Source organism: Ictalurus furcatus, chromosome 12, assembly GCF_023375685.1.
Source record: "Ictalurus furcatus strain D&B chromosome 12, Billie_1.0, whole genome shotgun sequence".
Taxonomy (NCBI): Eukaryota; Metazoa; Chordata; class Actinopteri; order Siluriformes; family Ictaluridae; genus Ictalurus; species Ictalurus furcatus.
Genome location: NC_071266.1, coordinates 7,443,016 through 7,470,166, shown reverse-complemented (window position 1 = coordinate 7,470,166; position 27,151 = coordinate 7,443,016). Strand labels below are relative to the sequence as shown.

General features: G+C 36.5%; 1 protein-coding gene across 4 annotated transcripts; it reads left to right on the top strand.

Moving 5' to 3' along the window:
• Positions 1-335: 335 nt before the first annotated feature.
• On the top strand, positions 336-27,151 carry LOC128615874 (interleukin-2 receptor subunit beta). Of its 4 annotated transcripts, XM_053638244.1 has the most exons (12): positions 336-425; positions 901-986; positions 4,384-4,431; positions 18,153-18,250; positions 19,206-19,326; positions 20,101-20,194; positions 20,754-20,853; positions 21,486-21,619; positions 21,761-21,938; positions 22,879-22,987; positions 23,214-23,292; positions 24,975-27,151. In XM_053638244.1, exons 4-12 carry the CDS (start codon positions 18,172-18,174, stop codon positions 25,698-25,700), a joined length of 1,620 nt encoding a protein of 539 aa, XP_053494219.1. In that variant the 5' UTR covers positions 336-425; positions 901-986; positions 4,384-4,431; positions 18,153-18,171; the 3' UTR covers positions 25,701-27,151. The 4 variants fall into 4 exon arrangements, with proteins under 4 accessions (XP_053494219.1, XP_053494221.1, XP_053494222.1 ...); XM_053638246.1 differs by lacking the exons at positions 336-425; positions 901-986 and adding an exon at positions 4,190-4,209; XM_053638247.1 differs by lacking the exons at positions 336-425; positions 901-986; positions 4,384-4,431 and adding an exon at positions 7,353-8,150.

Here is a 27,151-nt window from a genome sequence, read left to right as displayed (position 1 = left end):
ATATAATTTGTTGTATGTACTGTATGTACATGTATATAATTTGTTGTATGTATTGTATGTACATGTATGTAATTTGTTGTATGTACATGTATATAATTAGTTGTATGTACATGTATATAATTTGTTATATGCACATTTATATAATTTGTTATATGTACATGTATATAATTTGTCTCAAAATGTAAATGTGCCCCTCTCTGGTCATAGTAAATTATTATTATTATTATTATTATTATTATTATTATTATTATTATAAATAACAGTACGCTTCTATACCATTGCCACTAACAATAACAATAAAAATAAATATTCTCTAAAGACTGTTTTGGCGGAAGTATTATGCGGAGGTGGGCGGAAGGCGGAGTTTCCTGTGCAGCTACGCAGCAGTTCCTCAGCCACAAGTCTTCAAAATACACGGGTAGCAGGTAATACTGAACATGTCCATTTATCCCACCATGCTACTGTAAACATAGCGAATGCGGCAGCATGCGAGTTCTGCTTAATTATGACAAAAGTATAACTCGACTTCAGCCGCATTTCTGACATTGACATTCAAGTTGTTTTTATCCAAGGCCATATAACGCCATTAGCACAGTCTAGCACGTCCTCATGTCAATAGCTGGGGAAAATACATCTAATGAAATGAAATCTAAGTCCACGTCCAACTCTCTAAATTGTACGGAATTTTACATCTTTGATTTCATGATAGCTAACACTTTCATCCACAGGCTATAATACAAACATAAAGTTTACACCATCAACAAACCTGATCATGAATAACTCATAATTACCTTCTTGATTCTAACTGTTTATATTTAGTAATATTATCATCATGTCCTTATTTTCGTTTGATGTGCATTGTACTGTGTTTGTATCATCGTCTTTTCGTGGAATATCAAGGAAAGAAAAGATAAAAAGAAGAAGAAGAAACATAAGGAGCACTCCCTGATGCTGCCAAAGGCTGAAAAGAGAGAATAAAGATGCAAGTACTGTTTCAATTACTTTTTGTTTAAACTAATGAGCTATTAAACTTTTATATTACAGTCCTAAAAATAGTTAACACTTAAGGACAATAGCAAGTGTTTATTAAAGGAATAATTCACCCACATTGATAATTTACTCACCCATATGCATTTCCAAACCTGTATGACTTTCTTCTGTGGAATATATTTAAGAATGGTTTTTATCCGTATATTAAAAGCCAGAGGGGAACAAAATGGAGTCCCATTTTCTGTTCATTAATATGGACAAAATTAGTATTATATAATCTAATTCCACAGAAGAAAGAAGAAACAATCTTCACTTTGGTGCAAACTATCCCTTTAATATATACATACATATATATATATATATATATATATATATATATATATATATATATATATATATATATATATAATGTAATGACATTAGTTTTTCATAGAGTTGCAGTTCAGGTAAGGAGAGTGTTGAAGAGATTCAAAGGAAAGCAGTTGAGACAAGAGGGAAAGATCAAGGAGAGGTTAGAGCCAATGAGGAAGAAAGTGAGATGAGTGAGGAAATACAAGGAGACATTAGGCCCAGTGAGGAAGAGATGAAAACGGAGGTACAAGGAGAGATGATGCAAGAAAAGGATAGAGAAACAACAGAGGAAGGAGCTGCAGAAGCGTATACTGAATACCAGGTTCAGGGTCCAAATGCATCAGACGTTGACCCATCCTTAATGGCCTTACAGTTTCCAACAGACCCTGTTGATCTCATGTTGATCAGCATAAAATAAAGGTCAATAGCAGCTGTATACAGTTCTGCTGCTGACAGATGACTACTGCTTTAAATACAGGTGATTTATTTAATAAATAATTACATTTAAAATCTGTATATATAAAAAAACATTTGGTTATGTTAACTGAAGTAATATACATATATATATATATATATATATATATATATATATATATATATATATATATATATATATTTTAAATAAAATATTTTAGTACCCTTTTTGGTCCTTCTGCTGCTGCCCCAGAGGAGGTCTGTGCACTCCACCACTCTGGTGCCATCTGTGTAATACATTTGAAATAACCTAAGCCTGCTTTTCTGTGAGAAACCTGTCCAGGTGTCTCTGATGGATATCATGAACCCTGTGGTTTAACGCTGATTCAATACACCCAAGAGGGGTTTGTTTTGTGTGAAAAGCACTGATATATAGCATTCAGGGTTATCTATAGATATACAAATGTTCCATTAAGTAAAAACAAAATGTCTTTAATAATACTCAAAATACATCCTGAAAGCATGGACTATTGAAAACAAAACCCTTAAACACGTGGTATATAGTGTATACCAGGGGTTCCCAAACTTTTCCAGGGCAAGGCCCCCCAAATGGCATTAACAATTGACTGAGGCCCCCCTTTTGCAAGATGTCTTTAAAACAATACAGACTTCTGAATATATCCCCCTTTTTTATTAATAATTACATCTTACATCTTTACATTACATTAGGAATTGATTGTGTGTGTTTGTGGTTGTCTGAGAGTGAGAAAGAGAAAACATACTGGTGGGAGGGATGGGCACACCAAATTGTTGAGGCCACCTGGCGGCCCCCTCTTTGAAAACCACTGGTATATACTACACACTATTCTTTGTAGTATGCAGTTAGTTAGTTACATTTATATAGCACAATACACAGTATGGGTGGGGGAATCTCCTCAAACACCACTAGTGTGTAGCATCCACCTGGAGGATGCGACGGCAGCCATAGGTATAGAGAGGAGAGATTGAAGTACCCAATTCAGGCATGGAGGTTATTAGGGGGCATTTCACCTGGATACCGGGGTTATACTCCTGCTCTTTATGAGAAGTGTCCTGGGTTAACATCTCATCCAAAAGACTGCTGTTTTTACAGTATAGTGTCCCCGTCACTATACTGGGGCATTAGGCCCCACACAGACCACAGGGTGAGCACCCCCTCCTGGCCTCACTAATACCACTTCCAGCAGCAACATTTTCCCTGGCGGTCTCCCATTCAGGTAGTGACCCAGCTCAATCCTGCTTAGCTTCAGTGCAAAACCAGGCTAGAACTGCAGGGAGATATGGCTCTGGTGTAATATGCAGTATGTGAGAAGTATCGTTTGGTAGACCACACTGTCATGTGACTCCCAGGCTGCTAAATTCACTTGTTGATTTCTCTGAATTAGGGCAACCACAAACTGTTTCATTTTTGTGCTGTTGCATTAAGGGAGACCATTTTGGCTGTTAATATCCATGCTGTTCTATACTGCTCTTGGAAAGGGTTTAGTAGGAATAATATAGCTACATAGCATGCCCAATTTCAATACAGCCATTGTTGTTTGTCCCCATGATCAAATGATGAATAACTTTTGATCCAGTCCATATGATCTGACAGAAGATTAAAATGATTTGCTTTGTATGATTTATGCCAGAAGCTTATAGAGGGTTAACATAACGTTTCATGTGTGCCATCTTGTGGTTTGTGAAAATAATGACATGTCTTTAAGGAGTCTCTTTATGCCTCTGCCTTATAGTTTTTTTTTTGTTTGTTTGTTTTTTCATTTCAATTCAACTCAGCATCAATAAATATTAAGCCAGTTGTGATCGATCTGTAGAGTTTGTGATAAATGTGAAAGCCTAGTAAGGAATTTATGTGCTTGATTTACATTGTTAATGCAGTGTGTGTGTGTGAGAGAGAGAGAGAGAGAGAGAGAAAGAAAGAAAGAGAATGGCATACCTTAGTTCCAGCACTTCTTGTGTTTTTCAAAATGTGTAATGTTTTGAAATATTTCTATTCTAAAATTCAGGGAAAAAATGGTTTCTCAGGGGTTCTTTGCATGGTAGAGGGTTCTAGCTTTTTCAGTTGGGTTCTACTTAGAACATTTTTTGAAAATGAAACCATATGTTCTACACAGAACTTATGATGGTTTTCTTTAGATGTGTGTGTTTTTAGGAAGTGTACACATCCTCTTTCTGTCAGTCTTTCAGTTCTTTTCCTTTCCACCCTATATTTAGTTTCCCTCTCTCTCTCTCTCTCTCTCTCTCTCTCTCTCTCTCTGTCTGTCTGTCTGTCTCTCTCTCTCTCTCTCTCTCTCTCTCTCTCTCTGTGTGGGTGTTCACAGTTTAAATATCATGACCATTTCTCATATTTCAGTTCATCCTCTTCCCTATTCAAAATTATTCCAATGTAAAAAGCCACAAACACAAGAGTCACAAGTAAGTCACTATGCGTAGATTTGTGACGTATGGAAATTCAACATATTTTCTAAATGGCTTTTCCATGTTCTCCATAACAGAATGCCCAGGATTTAGTCATTTCATACAGTTCTCAGTAGAATGGACTTTACCACTATAAGAGTTACTTCAACACTGGCTCTGTTAATGTTTCAGTGTGGATTTGGCTGTGCCAGATGGATTGAGGACAATTCAAAACTACAGGTTAGTAAGTTAGTGAGATTTAAACTAATCTAAAAATTGTTTTTCATTGTCTACAATACTTTTTTGATGACATTTTGATTTTGTTTAAAATGAAACGGTTTCCCTAAAAATGTAGGTTTCATTTAGAAAGTATGAGGGAAAAACAAAAAGCCTCATGGGTTCTTATGGCTTCCTCATGAATACCACATGTTATTTCATAGTGTTAATATCTTTATTGTGAATCTAAAATATTCTTTCAGTAATAGTAGAAATTATGAAACCCTTCTAGAAACATGTGGTCATTTATGTATACCGTGGTCAAATAGAGTCAAATGAGCTTTAATGCTTTACAGTTGAATGTGTCTGGATTGTGGAACAATCGTAGAACAAACATATTGTCTTCTCTTTCTCTTATATATATATATATATATATATATATATATATATATATATATATATATATAAAAATTAATGTTTCTTTTTGACAATGATAGAAATGACTGATAAAGTTTTGGCTAGTGGATGATACAACATCACTGTGTAAGAAGAAAAATGTATTTGATTGCAGTGCCAACAACTGAGTTATTTAAAAAATGAGCAAGAAATGAAATCATTGATCAGGCTTGGGGAGTAACGGTGTTATGTGACCAGGATACAAAAAACTGTAATCTGCTACAGTTATGTCAAAAAACAAAGAAATCAGATTGCATGTACCTTTTGTAAAAAAAAAATAAATAATAAATAATAAAAAAGGGAGTACTATCAGGATTACAGTTTTTTTCATAAAAAAAAAAAAAAAATTAGGGCTAAAAGGACACTAAACTACACTACCCATCAGCCCCAGCACGTCATATGGCACTAATCACTCACTTCTGTTTCCCGTTTCACCCTGATTTGCACCACTGTTTATGTTCTGGTTTCTGTGCACCTCATTGCTTCTGTTGACCTCATGTCTATTTGTCGCATTGCTTGCTCATAGTCTTGCTCATAGTCTTGCTCATAGTCTTGCTCATAGTCTTGCTCATAGTCTTGCTCATAGTCTTGCCCATAGTCTTGCCCATAGTCTTGATCTTTTACTATTTTATGTATACTCACCATTTTATTTGTTATTTTTGCACCCTGCATAATAAAAATTTGCACTTGCATCCGTCACCTCAGAGAATTTGTGACACTCTTTGACAGTGATAGAAATAACTGATAAAGCTTTGGCTTGTGCATATTTGCTTTAGAAATATAATGTCAGTGTTTAAGAAGAAAACTGTATTTGATTGCAACACCAACAAGTGAGTTCTTTAAAAATGAGCAAGTAATGAAATCATTGTAGCTTTCATGGAGCTGTGATCCCAAACATTATTGGTGCTTGTGTCGAGAGGAAGTCAGGGGCAGGGAGGTGTGAAAAAGGGAAGGGGGGTACTGGTAGGTGTGAATAATGGGAGGAGGCGGGGGGGGGACAGCGGCTGTGTTATTACCAAGAAAAACAGGTATAGATTCAGATAGAGATGAAGATGATAACAACACATCTAAATGTAGAGCTGCGGTTTCTAAAATCCTCCATCAGTCTCATGTTACTTCTAATAGCTAAAAACATTTCCAATATCTTAAGTGTAGTTCCTGAAAGCAAAAGTCTAATTGCTGATCTTTACCCAAGAACTCCGTTTTATTCTGCAAAACACCAAGTCCAGTTTTTTGTCCAGACTTCAGTACATTCAGAAAATATTTCTTCCTTGTTTTGTTAGGTTAAACTCTTTATATATAAAGCCTCTTACCTTGCAATGGATGTCCAAGCAAAAAACTAACCTTGAGTCAAAGGTATTGTTTATAGACTTCTGAGACAGGATTGTGTTGAGACACATATATGGGGAAGAGGACTGAAATATTTCTGCAGCTTTAAGATGGCATCCCTCAGTTGTAAATGGAAGAGCTGGCCACCCATCCAAACTGAAGGCAAATAACGTCCAGGCCACTCTGATGGAACTTAAGGTTCTTTATGGAGAAGGTAGAACCTACCAGAAGGCCAAGAATCTCTGCAGAACTCCATCAAACAGGCCTGGACAAATCTCTGCAAAACTCATCACCTGGACATTTCTGTCCCCATGGGGATGTTTTTCAGTGGCAGGGACTGGGGGGGCTTTTGTAGATAGAAGGAAAGATGAACAGATCAATGTACAGAGGAAAACCTGGTCAAGTTCTCCAAGCAAAGGTTCACTGTGAACATCTCTGGTACGACCTGATGATACTGACACGGTGATGTTTTCCATCCAACCTGATGGAGCATGAGGTTTTGACATTATACCTTTGAGCAGCATTTTAGTGGGAAACATTCCATCTATATATCTGTATATATTCTGTGGCATGTAAGTGTCATCTCAGCCCCTGGGTCTCCTCCCACCTCTCTGGGTTTCCTCCCACCTCCTAGTAACTCTGGTAGCTGGATTGGCTCAGATTATTTATTTATTTATTTATTCCAAAACCAGTGTATAATTATAGACTCTACTTCCGCATTACAAATCCTGGATCTAGTGCCAGTGCGGTATTAAGTTATTTGGTCAGGAAAACTGCTGAACACATATATTTTTTTTTTACAAAGATTTAAGAGGATCACTTTTAACTTTTACTAGTTTACTGAATAAAAAATGTGTAAGAAAAAAAATGCTATTTTCTCTATTTGGCCTTTGAGTACCAAGTGACTATGATTTAAAAAACATGCATTATATTTCAAGGGCCGTTCTGAAGCAGATACAGAGTGCTTCGGGAACTGTCGAGGATTCATGACCTGAAAGACTAGGGACTGGTTTGTGCAAGTGCTAGAGTGCTTTAATCAATGTCTAAAAAGCACAATATAAACACAAGATCCTGAGTAAGTACAAAAAGAATATTTTGCAGTGAATTCAAGTACAAAGCCGTATTATCTCCGATGATACATGAAGAGGTAGGTCTTTAGATCTTTCATGAAAGGTTGGAGATATATGGTTGCTCTGAGAGATAGGAAGCTGTTACCACCACTACTGAGGAGCCGGGACATGCTTTATATGAATGCTTAGATCTCAGAGAGGGATATGCCAGTCTTGATGAGGTTAAATACCTGATCTAATGTGTGGGTATGAGGTTCTGGATCAAGATGTGTAGATAATGTTCTGACGGGTTTCCAATTGCCATTGATGTGACATGAGTCACATTACAGACTTTTAGAGAAGTTATAAACCAGGTGAGCAGTAGTATTCTGAATGCTTCATAGAAGATATGTCATCTGCTAAGGTTCTGTACTCAGGAAAGGTCATCATGTTAGTTGACATGACAAATATGATTATAAATCATATTACCTATTGACCTTTATAATCAGAAGTCACTCATGAATTGCAATTTTTTTTTTTTTAAAGCTTTTTAACCTTCCCTGACTTATTATAGCCATTTCACTTCCCTTAATATTTTTAAATAATCTTCCTATTATAAATATGGAAACCGCAATCCTATTTTTGAAATATGGAAAAGGACAGTTTTGTAATGGAAAATCTCCTTTTTTTTATGTGGGGATTTTGTCTGCCTTCATCATTGAATCGGGAAGTCACTCCAGCAGGTAGGTCAACCAACCGTCATCCGGTTTCCACAGAACAAGAAGTGAAGCATGGTTTCAAGAACAAAAAAAAAAAAACCCTCGTTCAAAGAAACCAGAGCTTTTTTATCTCATGAAGTAAGCGACAGGCGTTTGTTGTGGTTCTTCATTCTTGGTTTAGTGCCGTCAGGTAAGATATAAGAGTAAATGTCACCTAATTGATTAACCTGGAATATTTCGTTAAAACTGTTTTTTGAAATGATTTTATAGTTAGTTGTTTTGACTTCTTATTAGCTGAGATCTTGGGTGCTATCTACAGCACAGGTTTGTAGATAGCTGACTTCTTTATCAGAAGTGTAGCGGAAAAGGCAGTGCAGTAAGGCGAAAGCTCTGTGTGTGTGTGTGTGCGCGCGTTTGTGTGTGTGTGTTTGTGGTTTGTGTAGTTTGGTCTTAATAGATATGTAGTCCTGCAGAACTGGGGCATTTTGTATTTAGTAGTGTGCATGAGTGTAAGGCACAGACAGGGTTTGGATGCAAGTACAAGATTTTATCAAACCTAGCAGACAAGGCCAGATATGTAATATTGGATCATTTTCCTCAATAAATAAATGACCATGTATAATATTTTTGTCTTATTTATTTAATTGGGTTCTCTTTATCTACTCTAGGACTTGTGTGAAAATCTGATGATGCTTTAGGTCATATTTATGCAGAAATCTAAAAATTCTAAAGGGTTTCTAAAAACTTTCAAGCATCACTGTATATAAAATCACAAAATCCTCTGTCCTGAAGACTTTCCTATGGAGGAAAACTTTACAGATTTATCCAACTGTACTACAAAGCGCTAACACAGAAGACTCCTTCCTTAAACGTTAACAAACATCTAGGTCTCTCATATATGTATGTTTTTATTTGTTAACTAACAACTTATATTTAATATTTTAAACCTCTGGTTTAAATCAGAGTCAGAACTACTGTTGGAGCTTATGACCATTTTTAAGAATTCAATAATGCAGTGGCATACTGTAAGCAACAGTAATTCAGTGGCAGCTCATGTGTTTAAATTCCTCCTTCCAAAGAGTGTTTAAAACTGGCTAAATACTTTTAAATCAAGCTTTGAAACTGTCTAAACTGGTGCTTTCCACAAGATTGTTTCACTTCCCAGTTTTGAAAAAATGGTCATGCTTTTGTCATCATGATCTATGTTTGAAAACTGAAAAACAAAAATGCATGACAATGTTCATGTACTTTCTGGAAATTTCTTTTAAGTATTTTGATCTCTTGTTGATTTCTATTTCCCATCTGGTCTGAGCAATGTGTATTGTTAATATTTTTTTAATTGTTGTTGTTATTATTATTATTATTAACAATGGATGTACTGTAAATCCTTCTTTTTTTTTATCCTATTCACTTAAACTGAGAACAAATACCTTTTGTTTTGAGGCAACATTAGATCATTTAATCATTCAAGAGAACATTAAGTTTAATTTCATTGAGATTTGTTAAAAGCCCAAACAAAAAAAGTGGAGCCATGCTATTAAAAAACCCTCTCAGTTCAGGATTTAATATTATTGAAATATTTAAGAATTTTATATATATCTGCATAAATATGACCTAAACCAACATCAGATTTTTACACAAGTCCTAAAAGAAAACCCAGTTAAACAAATGAGAAAAAAATATTATACTTGGTCATTTATTTATTAAGGAAAATGATCCAATAATCTGTGAGTGGGAAAAGTATGTGAACCTCTAGGATTATCAGTTAATTTGAAGGTGAAATTAGTGTCAGGAGTTTTCAATCAATGGGGCGACAATCAGGTGTGAGTGAGAGCCCTGTTTTATTTAAAGAACAGGGATCTATAAAAGTCTGATCTTCACAACACATGTGGAAATGTATCATTGCATGAACAAAGGAGATTTCTGAGGACCTCAGAAAAAGAGTTGTTGATGCTCATCAGGCTGGAAAAGGTTACAAAACCATCTCTAAAGAGTTTGGACTCCACCAATCCACAATCAGACAGACTGTGTTCAAATTGAGGAAATTCAAGACTATTGATACCTTTCCCATGAGTGGTTGACCAACTAAGATCACTCCAAGAGCATGATGTGCAATAGTCTGTGAGGTCACAAAGGATCCCTGGGTAACTTCTAAGCAACTAAAGGCCTCTCTCACATTTGCTAATGTTAATGTTTATGAATCCACCATCAGGAGAACACTGCACAACAATGGTGTGCATGGCAGGGTTGCAAGGAGAAAGCCACTGCTCTCCAAAAAGAACATTGATGCCCCTCTGCAATTTGCTAAAGATCACGTGGACAAGCACGAAGGGTAATGGAAAAATGTTTTGTGGATGGATGAGACCAAAATAGAACTTTTTGGTTTAAATTAAAAGTGTTCAGTTTGGAGAAAGGAAAACATGGCATTCCAGCATAAGAACCTTATCCCACGTGTGAAACATGATGGTGGTAGTATCATGGTTTGGGCCTGTTTTTCTGCATCTGGGCTAGGATGGCTTGCCATCATGGATGGAACAATGAATTCTGAATTATACCGGCGAAGTCTAAAGGAAAATGTCAGGACATCTGTCAGCAAGGCAACGACCCTAAGCACACAAGTCGTTCTACCAAAGAATGGTTAAAGAAGAATAAAGTTAATGTTTTGAAATGGCCAAGTCAAAGTCCTGACCTTATTTCAGTTGAAACATTGTGGACAGTCCTGACACAAGCAGTTCATGTGAGGAAACCCACCAATATCCCAGAGTTGAAGCTGTTCTGTACTGAGGAATGGGCTAAAATTCCTCCAAGTCGATGTGCAGGACTGATCAACAGTTAACGGGCACGTTTAGTTGCAGTTATTGCTGCACAAGGGGGTCACACCAGATAGTGAATGCAAAAGTTCACATACTTTTGCCACTCACAGATATGTAATATTGGATCATTTTCCTCAATATATAAATGACCAAGTATAATATTCTTGTCTCATGTGTTTAATTGGGTTCTCTTCTAGGACTTGTATGAAAATCTGATGTTGTTTTTGGTCATATAAATATATAGAAATATAGACAACTCCTAAATGGTTCACAAACTTTCAAGCATATGAAAGCAATCAATATAAAAAAATAATAACATCTAATCACTATTTTATCACATTTTATTATATTTTATTAAGAAGTAGATCTATAAAAGCACTGACACCTGATGATACCAAATCTGACAAAATCTACAGTTTAGATAAAGAATTTGTGATTTTTAAAAAAAAAAAAAAAAAAAAAAACTTCCCCACAGAAAAGCCAATTCACTGAAGCGGAAAGAATGTGGGATGTGGAAAAAATGCACATTTGTGATAACAGATAGCAGCAGTTATTTTCAGTTTCTGGTAACTTTTTCAAGATGAACTATAAAAACTTTGTGGCCCAATCCTCTCTGCCTGAGTGGATTTTTGTGTTTGTAATGTTGGCACCTCTGTAATAGTCACAATCACAATATTCAGAAAAGTGTATCATAATATGAGTATATTAACATTGTCAATATTGTATCAGTGTAATAATGATATCATATCATTAGATCACTCAGCTCTAGTTATATACTTAAACATCTGCTTACCAATTCCTCAACAGACATACGAGTGACCTCATGTACTTGGAAAGACATTGCATCTGTTCACTACTATATGTGTAATGAGGTAGAATGGAAATTATGTTGCAATATTATAGAATATTTCTAAGAAATAAGCACCAAATATTCGATGTAGATCTTAAGGTTTTGTAATAGGATATGACATCATGCAGAGTGCTGCAGTAACATTTATGGTAAATGCTACTGTGGTTCAGGTTCAGTTTTAATTTTTTTAATTATTATTATTATTATCTTAGATATCTGAAGTTAACTGAGTTCCTGAATGTGCAAGAACTTCCAAGAAAACTTGGAACTGAGTTAATGGACAGTATGTCTTTAAAGGATTATGAAACAATGTTGTGCATTCAGTATGCATCGGGAGATTCAACCAGAATCTGCAATACTGGATCTAGATTAGTGTTCACTACAGAGGAAAGTCAGTTAAAAGGTAGTCATTCTTCTAATCTGCTAACTCATATATCTCCTCACTCTAAGATAATAATCAGCCTTTTAAACGTTATCTCTGAAAGATGTGAGATAAGTTCTGAGAGCTGAGTTTAAGGTGTAAAAGTTGTAAAGATTCCTGGAAACATGAAAAGTTGTGCTGTATTGAGGAGATAACAGCCTTACATGTTGGAAAGCACCAACATAGAGCTTTAAATGTGCTTTTATCCCATTCAAAGTGCCCTAAAATATAACAAATAACAAATTGCAGCCCAACTTTGATTAAAAAGTTGAAAGGAATTTATCTTTAGTAATTGCTTTATCCTGGTCAGGCGTTGTGGTGAATCTGCGGCCTATCCGAGGAAAACTGGGCACAAGACACTTTCCACACCACCACAGGGCATCATAATCATTCACACCTCTGGGTATTTGAGGTTAGCCAATCCACCTTCCACTATGGTCTTTGGAGGTGAATGAAACCAGATCTATTTGCTCTCTACCACCATGGTTCATCTGAAACCAGCCTTTTGAACTGCTTACACTGCTTACCTGGTCACAACACACTATGAGAACAGAGCAATCTGCCATCACCTGACAATAGGGTGAACATTTTCCTATTGTCCCCTCCAAATTCATTTGTTCATCCTGGTCAAAGTCATTGTGGATAGGGAGTCTATCCCGGGAACACCTGTCACGAGGCAAGAATACACCCTGGATTGAATGCCAGTCCATTGAAAGACACCATGAACACACTTAGCAGGAAATCCACCTGGCATGTTGTTGAGAGGTGGGAGGAAACTGGAGAGCCTGGAGGAACCCAATAAACACTTGTAGAAAATACAAAACTCCACACAGACAGTAACCCATGTTCAGGGTCAAACTGGGAACCCTGGAGCTGTGAAGGGCAACGCTACCTGCTGGACCACCATGGCATCCATGAGTCTTTTACTGTGTTCATAAATTGCAGAAGTTTGAAAGTACGGGCACTCTTTACTCCAACAGATGCTAATTTGGATAGTTAAATGTTCTAGTTTTCTATAGCACATCTATTGGAGCCTTTTCCTAATGGAAAGCCCATTGTGGTAAGATTGTACATAGAAACTTCAGTGGTCTACCCAATCTGTAGAACAATTTATGGTGTGATATGGAACCTTGCGTTTTGTAATTGAATAATTGATTCGATTAATGCGGGGGGCACGTAATGAGCCTCGCAACTCTGGTCTTGGGGATTTGAATCCCACCTCTGCCCTGTATGTGCGGAGTTTGCATGTTCTCTCCGTGTTTTGGGGGTTTCCTCTGGGTACTCCAGTTTCCTCCCCCAGTCCAAAGAAAGCTGATCTGCATGTACAAATTGTGTGTAGTGTGTGAATGTGTATGTGAGTGTGCCCTGCGATGGATTGGCACCCCGTCCAGGGTGTCCCCCACCTTGTGCCCCAAGTCTCCTGGAATAGGTTCCAGGCTCCCTGGATAATTGATGGATGCATGAATTTGATTAATGAATACATTGTAGAAAAGGAATATTGTTGGATCTAACAGGTCAATCCTGTGTTTTGTCAGACTCTGGTGTACTAAGTAGTAAGAGTATACTAAAGTAATATGCTTGTGCACAAGTACAGAAAGCTGTTTAGTATATGGCTGAAAGGTGCAGATTGATACTGTTTTTCAGTTAGGCTAACAGTCATTTCAGTCTGATGATTCATTAACACTCACTCATTCATAACATCAAATTACACATGAAGCAGTTTGCTTGGTAGCTAGTGACTGTACTAAAGTACATACTACTTGCTATAGTATTTGTTTTGACATTACAGATATAAAAAGAAACACCTTAAGTGGTGTTTAGGTGAAGTAATGGGGTTTTTATTATTTGTATTATTTTCATTTTTCATGTAGATGGCATCCCTCTGGATCTCCGTCAAATCCAACCTTGCTTTCCGTGACTTTATAGGTGATGTTCAGTCTCTGAGTTGTGAATCTGTGCACATTACTTTAAGAGTTAATGTGAAGGCATTGCACAGAACCAAATTTTCAACAAAAAAACAAAGAACAAAACTAAAATATTTTACTAATAATTCAGAAGTTGTAACGATGCACAAAATTGACATGAAACACGCAAAGTGCATAGTTACACAACCTCTCAAGCCAAATTTTTATTTAACAAAACCACATGTTGAAATCTTCCGAAAAAGATATTGGTTTCGTCGCTGAGTTTGATGTCAATAGTCCCTGTTCAAGTTTTGTTTTTGTGAAAGAGCACATAGTTCCACCATCGCACCTGAAACCACAAGAGGCCGATTTCCCCCGCTGTGGCTTGCTGACCTTTTTAGCAGCAGAAAAACAGGTGGGACCAGTGTGAAAAACAGCGCCCAAACACATCCCTTATCAGCTGCGTATTTAGTTTTGCGCTGGAGCAACGGGGCTAATGTAGCTAGCGTACGATGGAGACTTTTGACCACAAATTAACATCATGCAAACTGCATGCTGAGACGAGTCAAAGTAATCATCTTAACATAATTTCATACATTTCGTGCATTACTATTATCTAAAAAAGGAAAAATATAGCTTATGCTTATGCACATTGATTTTTCCTACTATTTTACCTAATTATATTACCTATACCTATATTACCTATACGTATAGCTATATTACCTAAGTTTGCATTATAGCCAGTCCATAGTTTAGTAGTAAATGGAAAATTCTGTGCAAATTTTAAACTTCTGCAATTTCCCCAAAACTTATAAGACTTAACTTACTGAGATTAAATGTATGCATGTATAGTAAATTCCCATAGAATTTTGAACATTTAACTTTCTAAACTCCATGGAAATGTAATTATTTTGCAGTGTTTTTTATATAATTAATATATATCTCATTATCAAGCTGCTTAACTTTTCAAGATTTCTACTCCAGTTTAGGTCACGAAGGCATGCTTACCAAACAGCTTGAGCTGATGATTACAGGTTCTTGCCATCAGACTCGGAGCTCTATCTGCAAATTTCTGTAGCAATACGTCCTCCTAGCCATCCTTCTGCTGTGACTTTAATTGTATAAAATATTTAGCTGAGAACCTGGAGACTCAGTAGTATACAGAGTTTGAACCTAGTTGCAACGCCCTCGATCCATCTTACTAGCTAATTAGCAAGACAAATAATAATTGGTCAGTTAGATCAGGTGTGTTGGGAGTTAGGATAACGTCAAACTATAAAGGTATGTAAATGAGACCCCAGGAAATGATTTTAGAGCCCTGTTCTAAATAGCACACAGGATGTGACCGAGGATAGGGATTGGGTCACAGGCTTGTGCTTGTGTAGTGCCAAAAAACTCTGATTTGTTTCAGAATTGATTCATCTGATTCACTTAGATCTGGAGCCACAATGGAATAACAGTATCTGTCAATGAGTCATCCATAAATTCAATCATGCAAGACAGAGAAAACACTAAAGTGTTGGTGGTTCTCCAGAAATGGAGCTTAAAAAGCAAACTGAAAGCGTCTTGAGAAACAGGTTTGTGCTTAGAAGATGAACTTGTGTTGTGTAGTTTAAATTGTTGGGCGAGTCACATTTGGTTCATCAGATTCACTTAGCTGTAGAGCCTCACTGGAAATTACAGTGTCTATAAATGAGTAATTCATAATGAATTAATTGTTTATAATTCACCCATCACTAGAAACTACAGACAGAGAGAACATTAAACTGTTGGTGGTTCTTCAGAAGTGGATTGCTGGGAGCACCCAAACATCAAGACAGAAAAGTCACAACAAACTTTGTCAAATTAAACCTTGTTTGTGAAGCAATTCCAACTGACTTATTAGTGAACAAATCATTATTACTATTACTAACTGTGTCTTAAATGCACTCTGTGACCTTCTGTATCAGGAGCTTATTCTTGGAATAAGTAAATTAGAAAGCAGAACCACTTCATATGCCTTTTAGCACATATTAGGTTCTAAGTATGGTGTTTTGCTGTCCTTTTTTTATGTATGTGTGAAAGAGAGAAAAAGAGTGAGAAGCAGATCAGTACGGGGAAAAAAATTAGAATGTGGTAATGTTAAAATTTTAACACTAACATGACTGAAACATGACACTAATGCTCAAAAATGCGTACAAGCAACACCTCAGCTACACACCACAAAGAGAAACATATCTAGATAACCATGTTGGAGAGATATCTAGTAAGGAAATGAGAGAAGAGATATATAGAGATAAAGAGAATGAAAAATATACTAAGAGAAGAGAGAGATAGAGAGTGAGAGAAATGTCTAGATTGCAATAAAGAGAGATGAAATAAGAGATGTTAGTGAAATGTATTGGAAGACGTTGAATCTGGGGATAGAGAGATTAAAAGCAAAAAATGAAGGAAGAAAGAAAGTCATGACAAATGAGAAAGGAGTAAGGAAGCCCCCTGTCATTTCCTCTCCAGGTAGGTTCACTTTCTGTAAGCTACACTTACTGAAAATGGTGTTTGTGGTTAACTGGGACACCACCGTGTCTGCGTGTTCGTGCGCGTGTGTAAAACAGAGAGAGAGTTTGCCTCAACGTGACACCATGTGCGATGAAGCCATCAGTATAAAAACTTTTAATGCATAAAAAATCGGAAAATCATCCATTAAAATAATCACCGAGATATGAGTATCAACAAAACATTCAACTATTCCTGAAAGGTGAGTTGCGATATTTATTTAAATACTGTTTGTCAGTGTGTCAGTATGTATATAATTAGGGACACATTGATCGTTCTCTTAGCATTGGACTTGGACTGGTCTGAAATATTGGGTTGGTACCAGAACTGGACTCAATTTGTCATGTGTGAGGTATTTTAGACACATTTTTTAGTCATGTTTTCTTTCTTTTAAAATGTCTTCACGTTATCTTGCCTCAAGTATGAAAGCATGTCAGTATCAGATCGAGATTTGACATCGGGTGATATTCAGAGCTTCAATATCAGTACAGAATCCAGAATGTTGAATTGGATGAGCGCATCGCTAATGTACAGCTGTTTGTGTTCTTTATTTATTTATTATTGATCTATTTATTCATTCGTTTGTTTGTTTGTTTGTTTGTTTATTTATTTATTTATACGATGATTATTGCAAAATGCCATAAAATGCAGCATCCTCATCACAACCCATTTTAAACCGCTTTTACTTGGTGTACATGGGGTCAATGCGGTCTTAATGTAATCTGTGTCTCAAGTTCCAATAGTTTAAAGTTAAACATGGATATTTGAATGTTATGATACAGCAACTGGTTATAAAAACTTGTAAAACAGTCAGTACCATAAGACGATGTTCAGGCGACCATTGTGTGGAAACACAAACTTAATCAAAAGCAAAGTGTACTTGGCTGTGAGAAAGTGACACAGACAGAGAAAGATATGGCATGACATTTAAACCTCACTCCTACTTAGATGGTGGGCGGATAAAAAATTTTTTTTTTAATTTTTTTTTTGCTCTTTGTGGTTTATTTTTGCTCCTTGTGGTTCAGACACTTTTCCACTCAAATAATAATAATACAAGCGTTGCTAATAGAAGCAAAAACTAATTGTTTGACATGGAAGGCATCCGTATTACAAGGATGGCACAAAATGTAAAAAGGCAGCGTTACAGACAATGAGTGTGTATGTAAGTAATTACTAACTTATTAAGTAATAATAAGTGAAAAGTGATTGGACATAAGACTGTCAATAAAGCATTGGTCTAAATAATATTGGTTGTCCATTATCGTAAAAGCTTATAGACATTATAGAATGTACCATCATGTAGGGGCTGGTTTAAACTCCATGACAGACTCCATGATAAACAACAGTTTATCCAGCATCACCTCCTGAACCACCAGTCCCAGAGAGTCCAGATTTGTCCCAATTTTCTTAAAACCCATCTCAATTTCTTTTGTCTTGGTCACACTGAGCTGTAATTTGTTCCTTCTGTACCAATTACGAAAGCTGTTGATCACAGCTCGATACCTCAGGTATATACTTATACCTGAACAAGGTAGGGACTGTATGCCAGTTAGTCAGTAATCTAGGAGATTGAGTGTCCAACTGTATTTTCCTAAACTTCTGTCTAATACATATTCCTGACATAAAACAGCGTAAAAAGCTCATCCAGGCTCCTTTCTCTTTTCTGGCTTAGGTGACTTCCAGAATACAGAATGAAGACAAAGATGTTGATTGGCCAGATTCTGATACTGTCGATAATGTCACTCATCTCTTCAAGCGAGGACAATAACAGTAAGAAGTGCTGAATTAATCATCACAGCAGTCATTATTATCATTATTATTATTTGAGGGACATTTTGGCAAAAAGTTGTGACAGCACAGTGTGTTTCTCAGCTTGTGCTCTTGTGTTGTGACGTGTTTTTGCTTCGTTTCCTGGTCCTCCATCCACCCCCATTCTGTTGTTTCCCTATGGTGTTCGTCTGTTCTCTGTTTAGATATTGATGTACACGTTTCATGTTTTCATTTTTATATTATGGATTTCTGATATCATTTGCATGTATATTGAGCCCAGTATCAAACCATGCTGAGGAGTTTTGGAAAGCCCTCAATGAACAACACGCTGAGCTTATGCGCCTGTATCATACATGAACTTAAAGCACATTACAACAGATAAGAAAAGGGCTTTTGGCCCTTATTGACACCCCAGCATTAAGAAACATTTAAGCATGTGAAAATGCTTCTATTTTACTTTATAATCTTGCATTTGGTAAAAACAATCAGGCTGTCTAAAGATGTCTAAAACCGTGCTAGCTCACACAGTGAATATCACAACGAATGAATTCCTCACACAGTGAGCGTCATTCTTTGTTAAAGTTCCTGGATAGCCACAGTGAACCGGACAGTTCACTAATCAGTTCAGTTTATAATCAGATGTCGGTTTGTAAGACGTCTATGATACTCCTGTACCTGTACAAAATCTGAATGGATTTTTTAAACACAGTTGTATCCCTTTTCATACATGCAAAAGATGAACATATCTCAGTTCAGGAAAATCTGTAGTTTGTAGAACTATATACAGTGTAATAGAATATTTCTTAAAATTTCTGTATATGAATGGTTTTTTCCATGTCACATCACATACTAGTTTATCTATCAGGAGCAGTATTGTATGATATCACAATAAGGTATATTGTTTGTTTTCTGTGTGTGTGTGTGTGTGTGTGTGTGTGTGTGTGTGTGTGTGTAGATCTGGAGTGCTACACTGACTACATAGATGTCATTATGTGTGTTTGGAACACTTCGTCAGTGGAAGACAGATTTCACATAACACCAACCACCAACTGCATTCTTAAAGGCGAATACAATGAGTAATGTATTATTTTAATCACTCTATGACGGGACTCATAACTATGGTTTTATGTCACTGGTCTTTAGAACCAGTCTTTACTTTAGCAGGATGTCTTTTGAATCGGAAATGATTCATGTCCATGCATAAATGAGAGATTTTCAACTACACTCAACTCTCTTGAGTTTTTCAGCTGCAAAGTTAATCTAACACCTATTTCTACTCAAGGCTTTGATTAGATTGATCACTTGAATTAGATTCAGGCTGGAAATCTTAATTCTAAAAATCTTTTCCTAAGATACCTTGTAAGAACAAACAAAGACGTGAGAACGTAGAATGCTTCTGTAAGAGACTGAGATGCTGCTGTACTTCGATTACTTTGGTCTGCGGCAGTAATAGTGATTTAAGTATACACCAGGCAAATGTTTTTGGACACCCTATATTTTAGCCTTTTGTTGAAATGAGAAATAGTTCTTAAATGTTTAGTGAATTGAAAAAGGTTAGAAATTAAATAAAGCCAAAAATCTGTGTCACTCTAATGATGCATACCACGTATTTATGTTTTACAGTTAATACTGGTTAATACTCACTAGCCTGTGAGTCTTTTATCTATAAGATTTACAGCTTTACCATTCAATAATAAATGACAGTGTAGTGTGATGCAGCCAAGCATGAAATGTTTTCGATTATCTTCCAAGAACAATGCATCGTAACATATTTTACTCCTTTAACACCACAGCAATTTGGCAGAGCATACTATTGTAATTTATTAATTAAACCTTTGTATGCGTTTCAGTTACAACATCATTCAATATCGCCAAAGTAACCTGGAGCCTCTTGGCAGCTCACAGACAAAATTACGTAATGGAACTCTTCAATTTTCACAAGAGGTAAGAAATTAATTTGGTGTTTGTATGAGAATCATTTGATTTAGGCACAAGAAATATACTCATTTATTTATGTAGCTGATCATTTTTTAAAATGGTGTAATACATTGCTTGGAGATTTGTGAGTTTGAATCCCAATGAGGCCACAGACATCCAGAGAGCAAAAAATTGCCCATGCTGTCTGGGTGGGAGGGATGGCATACACTCTCTGCCCCGTCAATCACAGTGACATTAGCCAATCATGGGCATCTGTGAGCTCATGTATGCAGAAGAAGGCAAATAGCGTTTTCCTCAAAGCGTTGCAGTTAACCTTGCTTTATAGAAAATGACTCAACAATTTCGTAGATCAGAATTGAGCATTCAACAGGACTTTCAATCTGTTTATATATATATATATATATATATGAGACGATGATGAAGAAATAAACAGTCCTTGCTAGTAGTGCTCTCTGACTTTTTGGAGTGTATACTGCATATCTGATATTCAGGAAATTACATGTATCATTGTATTATTGAGTTCTACACTAATTATTTTCTAATCTGTCCCAACTGTTGATTGCAGTCTTTGAGTCTGGGTTCCCTAGACGCCCTGCTGTATGTGTCGTGTGAAAACATGGCTGAACCAGTGGAAACTATTTCTAACTTTGATATAGCAGATCATGGTAAATCTTTTTTTTTTTTCATTGTGATTTAAATAGACTTGAATGTGTGCCTCTTGATATGGAATTGAGAAAATAAATAAAAAAGTGATTTAAAAATACATTTAAAAAAAATTATTTAATAAGCAAAGATTATTCACTAACTTAGGTGGACAGTAGAACAGAACATCTGATTGAGGCTAAAAGTTAGAGCTTTCTTAGAATCATTCAATACATGTTTTAGGTTTTATGTTACATTATTTAATATAATTATAAGTAATCATATTGGAGTAATAACATTATTATTATTTTTTTTTTTTTTACCCCAAATTGCAGTTTGTGTAATGTGCATGAAACAAGTTAGTTGTCTCTTACATTTTAATAGCCATAAGCGGTCATGTAGAGCTTTTTTTTTCTTTCTTTTTTTTAAACATCATGAAATATCGAACCAAAATCATATCAGTTCATATCGTGTGGAAGCATGAGGTTTACACACTTACTGGAAATAATAAATAGGCTCCGTACAAACTAATCAATGTAGTAACCCTTTCCAGTCTGTGTGTGATGATCTCTGTGTGTTTCTCTGGGAAGGAGTAATTAAACTGAGCTCTGTGTGTGTGTGTGTGTGTGTGTGTGTGTGTTTGTGTGTGTTATAGTTAAGTTGTGGCCTCCTGAGAGGCCACTTGTGGAAGGATTGAATGTCACCTGGAAGTGTGGCTCTCCTAAATCTATATATATTCAAAGCGTGAAGTATGAGGTGCAGTGGCGTTTGCTCGAGGACAGCTGGAAGGTGAGACTATGTCCACATCAGCGTCTCTCTTTTTCTGTCTGTCTACATCTCTATTGTCTCTGACCTGTATTTTAAATGTATGACAGATGCTATTTACATAAAGCTGCATTTATCAAACCATATTTTTCTCTGCCTGTGCAGAATAACCAGGTGGCGTCTGCAGAAAAAGAGCACTATGAGTTGCTAGAAGAAGATCTGATCTTGGGGAGGCAGTATGTGGTCAGGGTTCGGTCCAGTGCTATCCGTGAACAAGAAATGTGGAGCGAGTGGAGTCCAGTCACTCAATGGACATCCACTGTGGGCTTACAACCTCCGTCTGGTAAGAACTGAATGCTTGGAGACCTCACTGCTTACGTTCGTTTCATTATCCTTTATTTGAGTATGCTTTGTATTAACTCGGACAACAGAGAATATCAAGAGAGTACCATAAATAATGAATAAAACACGACTGAGCATGCTGTTCTAAGCAAATAATCCAAAATGGAGTGGGGTCAGGCCATTATCATCTCAGCGTTGGTTGTTTTCCAAAAACAGGATGTCCCAAATTGTTTTATTCCTCCAATACCACTACGCTGTTGCCATCAATTACTATTAAAGAATGAAACTTTCTACTTTTATCCAATTACGATGACATTTAATAATGTAAAATGTCTACAAAACAAGTTAGTTCTTGTTAGAAGTTACATTATAGCAGCTTTAAACAGTTGTTCCTTCACCAGCCTCTTTCTTTCTCTCTATATAAAGAAATAATCAGAAAAGGCTCAGCTTTTCATGTTACTGAGAATCCACAAAGCATAAAGTCCTCGGTCCTGAGGAATTTCCCGTAGCGGAAAACATAGATACAGCTTTACTGCAAAATTGTTATGAAGTGCTGACACTGGACACTCCTTCCAGAAATGTTACATAAACATCTCTAAGCTTCACCATATCAATGATTGATGATATATTTGAATTGGTTTATTATTAGGTTTCGATTATGTGGAGCGTCTGAAACTCAAGTCCCTCAAACTTAGCTGTTACCATAGAAACATTCATTTATCTATTTAAAACTTTGAATGTGCTGTTATAGAAAATTAATTAATACCTTCAAGAATTCAACAGGACTATAGTATAAGATGTCATAATAACGGTGTGTAATATAATACATTGTCAAAAAATGTACACTGTAAATGCACCCTCAAAAGTAATACAGTAGTCTTTATTGTCCAGCTACGTACTGTACAGTAATGATGTCTTCTCTTCTCTCCTCTCTTTTACAGAAGATCCCAATTATATTATACTGGGTATATTCAATAATTTAACCAGCTTTATACTTGCAACAGTTGCAGTCATTTTATTGGCTTTCTTCGGCATCCTACGATACAGGAGGTAAGTGGCGGCCTCCATATTCACAATCATTCCAGTATAACAATATCAACATAAACTGCAGCACTTAATTAAAGGGAAAAGACTAATTATCCATACAGAAAGAAATGTATATGTTATGGTCATTCTTCTGTAATGCATTTATGTGTTTTGAGATGCCTGATTGCATTGCATACACAAGCTTTCTGCTAAAGACAACTAGTAATACAAACAGTTGGTAATTTTTCAGGATTTTGAAGTGCCCATATGTACCCACACCTGGGAAATATTTTGGCGATCTTTTCTCTGACCATGGCGGTGACTTTAAGGTAAAGTCCAGCTATAAAAAAAACACTCTTATAATCATTCTTACTAACTAAGATCGTAAGGCACATGTAAAAAAATATCTAATGCATTTTATCTTCACCACCATTATTAGTGATATGTAGAGACATGATTATTTTTATATAGTAGGAGTAGATTTTTTTTTAAATGAGCACCTTGCAACTGCAATGAAACCATTGATAAGCCTTCCCCTTTTCCCCCATCTTAACTGAAATTATGTATGCCTTTTGAGATGCCTGAGCAGCTCTGTTCTGGCTGGGGGTAGAGTTTTCTGGACCAGAAATCTCTAAAGATATACCTTAAATAATGAAAATAGCAAGTCCATTGTGTGGCACTATTTCCAGTTTTCCAATTTTTCTAAGGTGTCCGAATCACTAAGGTTGTTATACACTATATAAGGTTTGTGTAGACCTGATGATTACCCCCATATGTGCTTTTTAGCATCCCATTTCAGATTTAGTCCCTCTTTGCTGTTATAATAACCTCCACTCTTCTGGGAAGGCTTTCCACTAGATTTTGGAGTGTGGCTGTGGGGATTTCTTCATTCAGCCCCAAGAGCATTAGTGAGTTCAGGCACTTAGTGAGTTCAGGATGTTGAGTGAGAAGGTCTGGGGTGCAGTTGCAGTTCTAGTTCATCCCAAAGGTGTTCAGTTGGGCTGAGGTCGAGGTTCAGTGCAGGCCACTGGAGTTCTTCCACTCCAACCATGGAAACCATGTCTTCATGGAGGTTGCATTGTGCACAGGGGGATTTTCATGCTGGAACATGTTTGGGCCTCTTAGTTCAAGTAAAGGGACATCGTAATGCTACCGCATACAAAGACATCCTATACAATTGTGTGCTTCCAAATATGTGGCAACAATTTGGAGAAGAGCCATATATGGGTGTGATGGTCAGGTGTCCACATACTTTTAGCCATATAATGTATGTCTCGGAACACCTTTTTCTTTTTTTTAATTATTAAAAGCATCTTTAAGAAATGACTTTTCATCATCCAAGAAGGTGAGCCAAGCACTTGGAAAAAGCATTACTTTTTCAAACCATTGTTTAATATATCGTAGAATAAATAGACTTTTAATTTTCTACCTGACCTGTTAAAGGAAACCTCCAACTGAAACACATTAAATATGTTTCTATTGAAATATTTCAATAATTCTGGTGATAATTTGCTGGTTGGTGTCACATTTCTGCTTTTTTTGTTCAGTTGTGTAACACGCCGATTTCACAAGAGGACATTGCTAGTGCAGATATAACACAATTGCTAGCACAGTTTCAAGGTCAATATTAATAAGAAATCTGATGTAGTAGTAGAGTGGAGTGAAGTAGTGGAGATGTCAAATGATGGACTCAAAGTTCCAGAATGCAATAAAGTAGTTGTTATGGCAGAAACTCGACTTTCCTAGTTAGCTATCTAGGGCTAAATCCCACTGTCACCACTATCAGCAGGTAGTCGAATGGCATTGTGGGTAATCTAGGAAACTGTTAACAAAGATGAAAATAGACCAACATGTTGATGAACGGTGTATAAAGTTAATCTTTAATGCCTAGATCATGTTAATTATATAGATCAATAACCAAGTAGGTCAGGATGGATTTTTCCTTTAAGTAGCGTGAAGGAAGACTCGCCAAACTCCAGAGTTAATCATGTGTTTTTTTCTTCTTTCTCAGTCATGGCTGGGTCCTATTGTGAATTCTGAGATGTATATCAAGGCTGATTCAGAGTGCATCTCACCTGTGACAATCTACAATGCCTGCAAGTCTGATATGTTCTCCAATAAGATGGAAAAAGATTTCAACATAAGGGATGGCAGCACCTCCAGTTTCTCCAACTCCACTTATTTCCTGTCCCAGAGCTCCAAATGTGCCTTAGGAGATCAGCTGGAACCATGTTCAGCGGACGGTCCCTATGGACCAGCAGGAGGAGGTAGTGTGCAAGAGAAAATATTGCCAGCCACTCACGATAATGGCCATGACAATGAACTGAGCGAAGTCACCATGAGCACCCCTTTGGAAACATCCTCCTCCTACAAGCAGCTGCAGAAACTGCGGCTGGACGTCCAGAGCCCTGACTCAGGGTTTGCCGGGAGCTGCGAGGAACAAGAAAGCCAGGAGGAGTCCGGAAGCGAAGGACTTCCCAGCCCGCCTGTGGTGCACAACACTCTGCCCATCAGCTGCATCCTACCGTGCCCAGCACCCCAGCTGATAGGATTCCCTCATCTCATAGGAATCCCACCTGGCCTGACATGGAGCCCATGGAATAACCAAAACTTCACAAACCTGCCTCCTGATATGTCCAGAAACATTTTGCCGGGAAATTCTGGCATCATGGCTTGCTCTGGGATGCTAGAGCCATCTAGTGATGACTATATGCCTGTTAAGAAGGTTCAAGGATGATCATGTGGTGCAAGTAATCATAAATCCAACAAAGATGACAGGAACAAAGGGAAGTGTGATGAAGGAACGTTTATTATAATGTGTTATATGTGTTAATTATAACGAGTTGTAATGTAATGCTGCAGGAAACTTAAGCGGCCTTAAGTTTATTTAAGATCTACAAAAAAAGTTTTATTTTTTTTAATTATCAATTTTACCAAATATAGTTTTTGGATGGCTTTTTAATATCGGTGTGGTGAACTGGGAAAACTCATTGAAATCTCCACTTTAAGAATTTATAAATACATATTTACCAAGGCAACATGGAGATGTTTTTGTTTAGTCAAGTTCTAACCTTGTTTTGGCCTGGAAAAATAGTCTGGGGGTAAGGAGCCAGTTTAACCATTGCTGTGGTAAATGCAATCTGCATAAAAATGTCTAAAGCCTTGCTAGCCAAGTGTGTTTTTCTCATGCAATGAGTGTCATGATTTTATCAAGTTGATGGATAGCTATGCGCCATAACAAAATGGACAAAAGGCTCAGGAGAATTTGTGACCAGATAACGACTATCAAAATGCCTGCAATGATTCTGCACCATCACATCATCGTTCATGGGCATTGAAGGAAACAACATATTGTAGAAAGTGTCAAAATTTGACCATGTGAATGGTTAAAAAAAAAAAAAGAAGATTACAGTAAGTCAAACTGTAATCTTGGCAAGTTTTTACTGACATTACTGAACAACTAGTTTGACACGTTTATATCGGGTAGAAAGACATCCATTATGTGTTAGCTATATTAGCTTGGTCACTCGTGTAAAACTAAAGCTGCAAATACTAGACTGTCTTGACTTGTTGCCTCTCGTTTAAGCTGTTATTTATTGACAATATTACAATTTATTAATTTTTGTAAACTACTTACAGTGGTGGAAATCACTGCCCACCATTTCTGATGCTATTATATAATATAATAAATGATAGATATTCTCCTGTTTGAAAGCAAATTAGAATTTAGCAGTATTTCACAGTATTTTATTTTTGTTATCTATGTAAAATGATATTACTGTTATAGCTGATTGTTTTTGCTTATGTAAATCTTACAAGTGCAAAATCTGTTTAATATCATGTAATTGTGGGAAGCTAAACACCGACAGTCTTAATGTTTAATGGAAAGTCAGTCACAGTTTCCATCACCTAAGCATCATTGCCTCTGCAAAGTATTTCGTTGAGTGTGTGTGTCCTTTAAATGAGTTTGAGCATGAAGGGACTTTAAAGACAATATTCAACATATATGTGGCATGGAAATTTGTGATATGGTGTGATGTGTGTGTATTTGTATTTGTGCTGTGCTGCTATGAAAAATATAAAAACAATACTATACAACCATGGCAGCATGACAGTTGAATTGTTTATGAAGATTATTAAGTTGAATTCCTCTTGAGGGAAAGACAAAATAAAGACGTTTATATCGGA

Excerpts from the sequence above, each read along its gene's own strand:
- LOC128615874 (XM_053638244.1), top strand. The coding sequence starts at position 18,172 with ATGAAGACAAAGATGTTGATTGGCCAGATTCTGATACTGTCGATAATG. Across the intron at positions 18,251-19,205 it reads TTCAAGCGAGGACAATAACA|ATCTGGAGTGCTACACTGAC; the intron begins GTAAGAAGTGCT and ends GTGTGTGTGTAG. Across the intron at positions 20,195-20,753 it reads CTCTTCAATTTTCACAAGAG|TCTTTGAGTCTGGGTTCCCT; the intron begins GTAAGAAATTAA and ends TGTTGATTGCAG.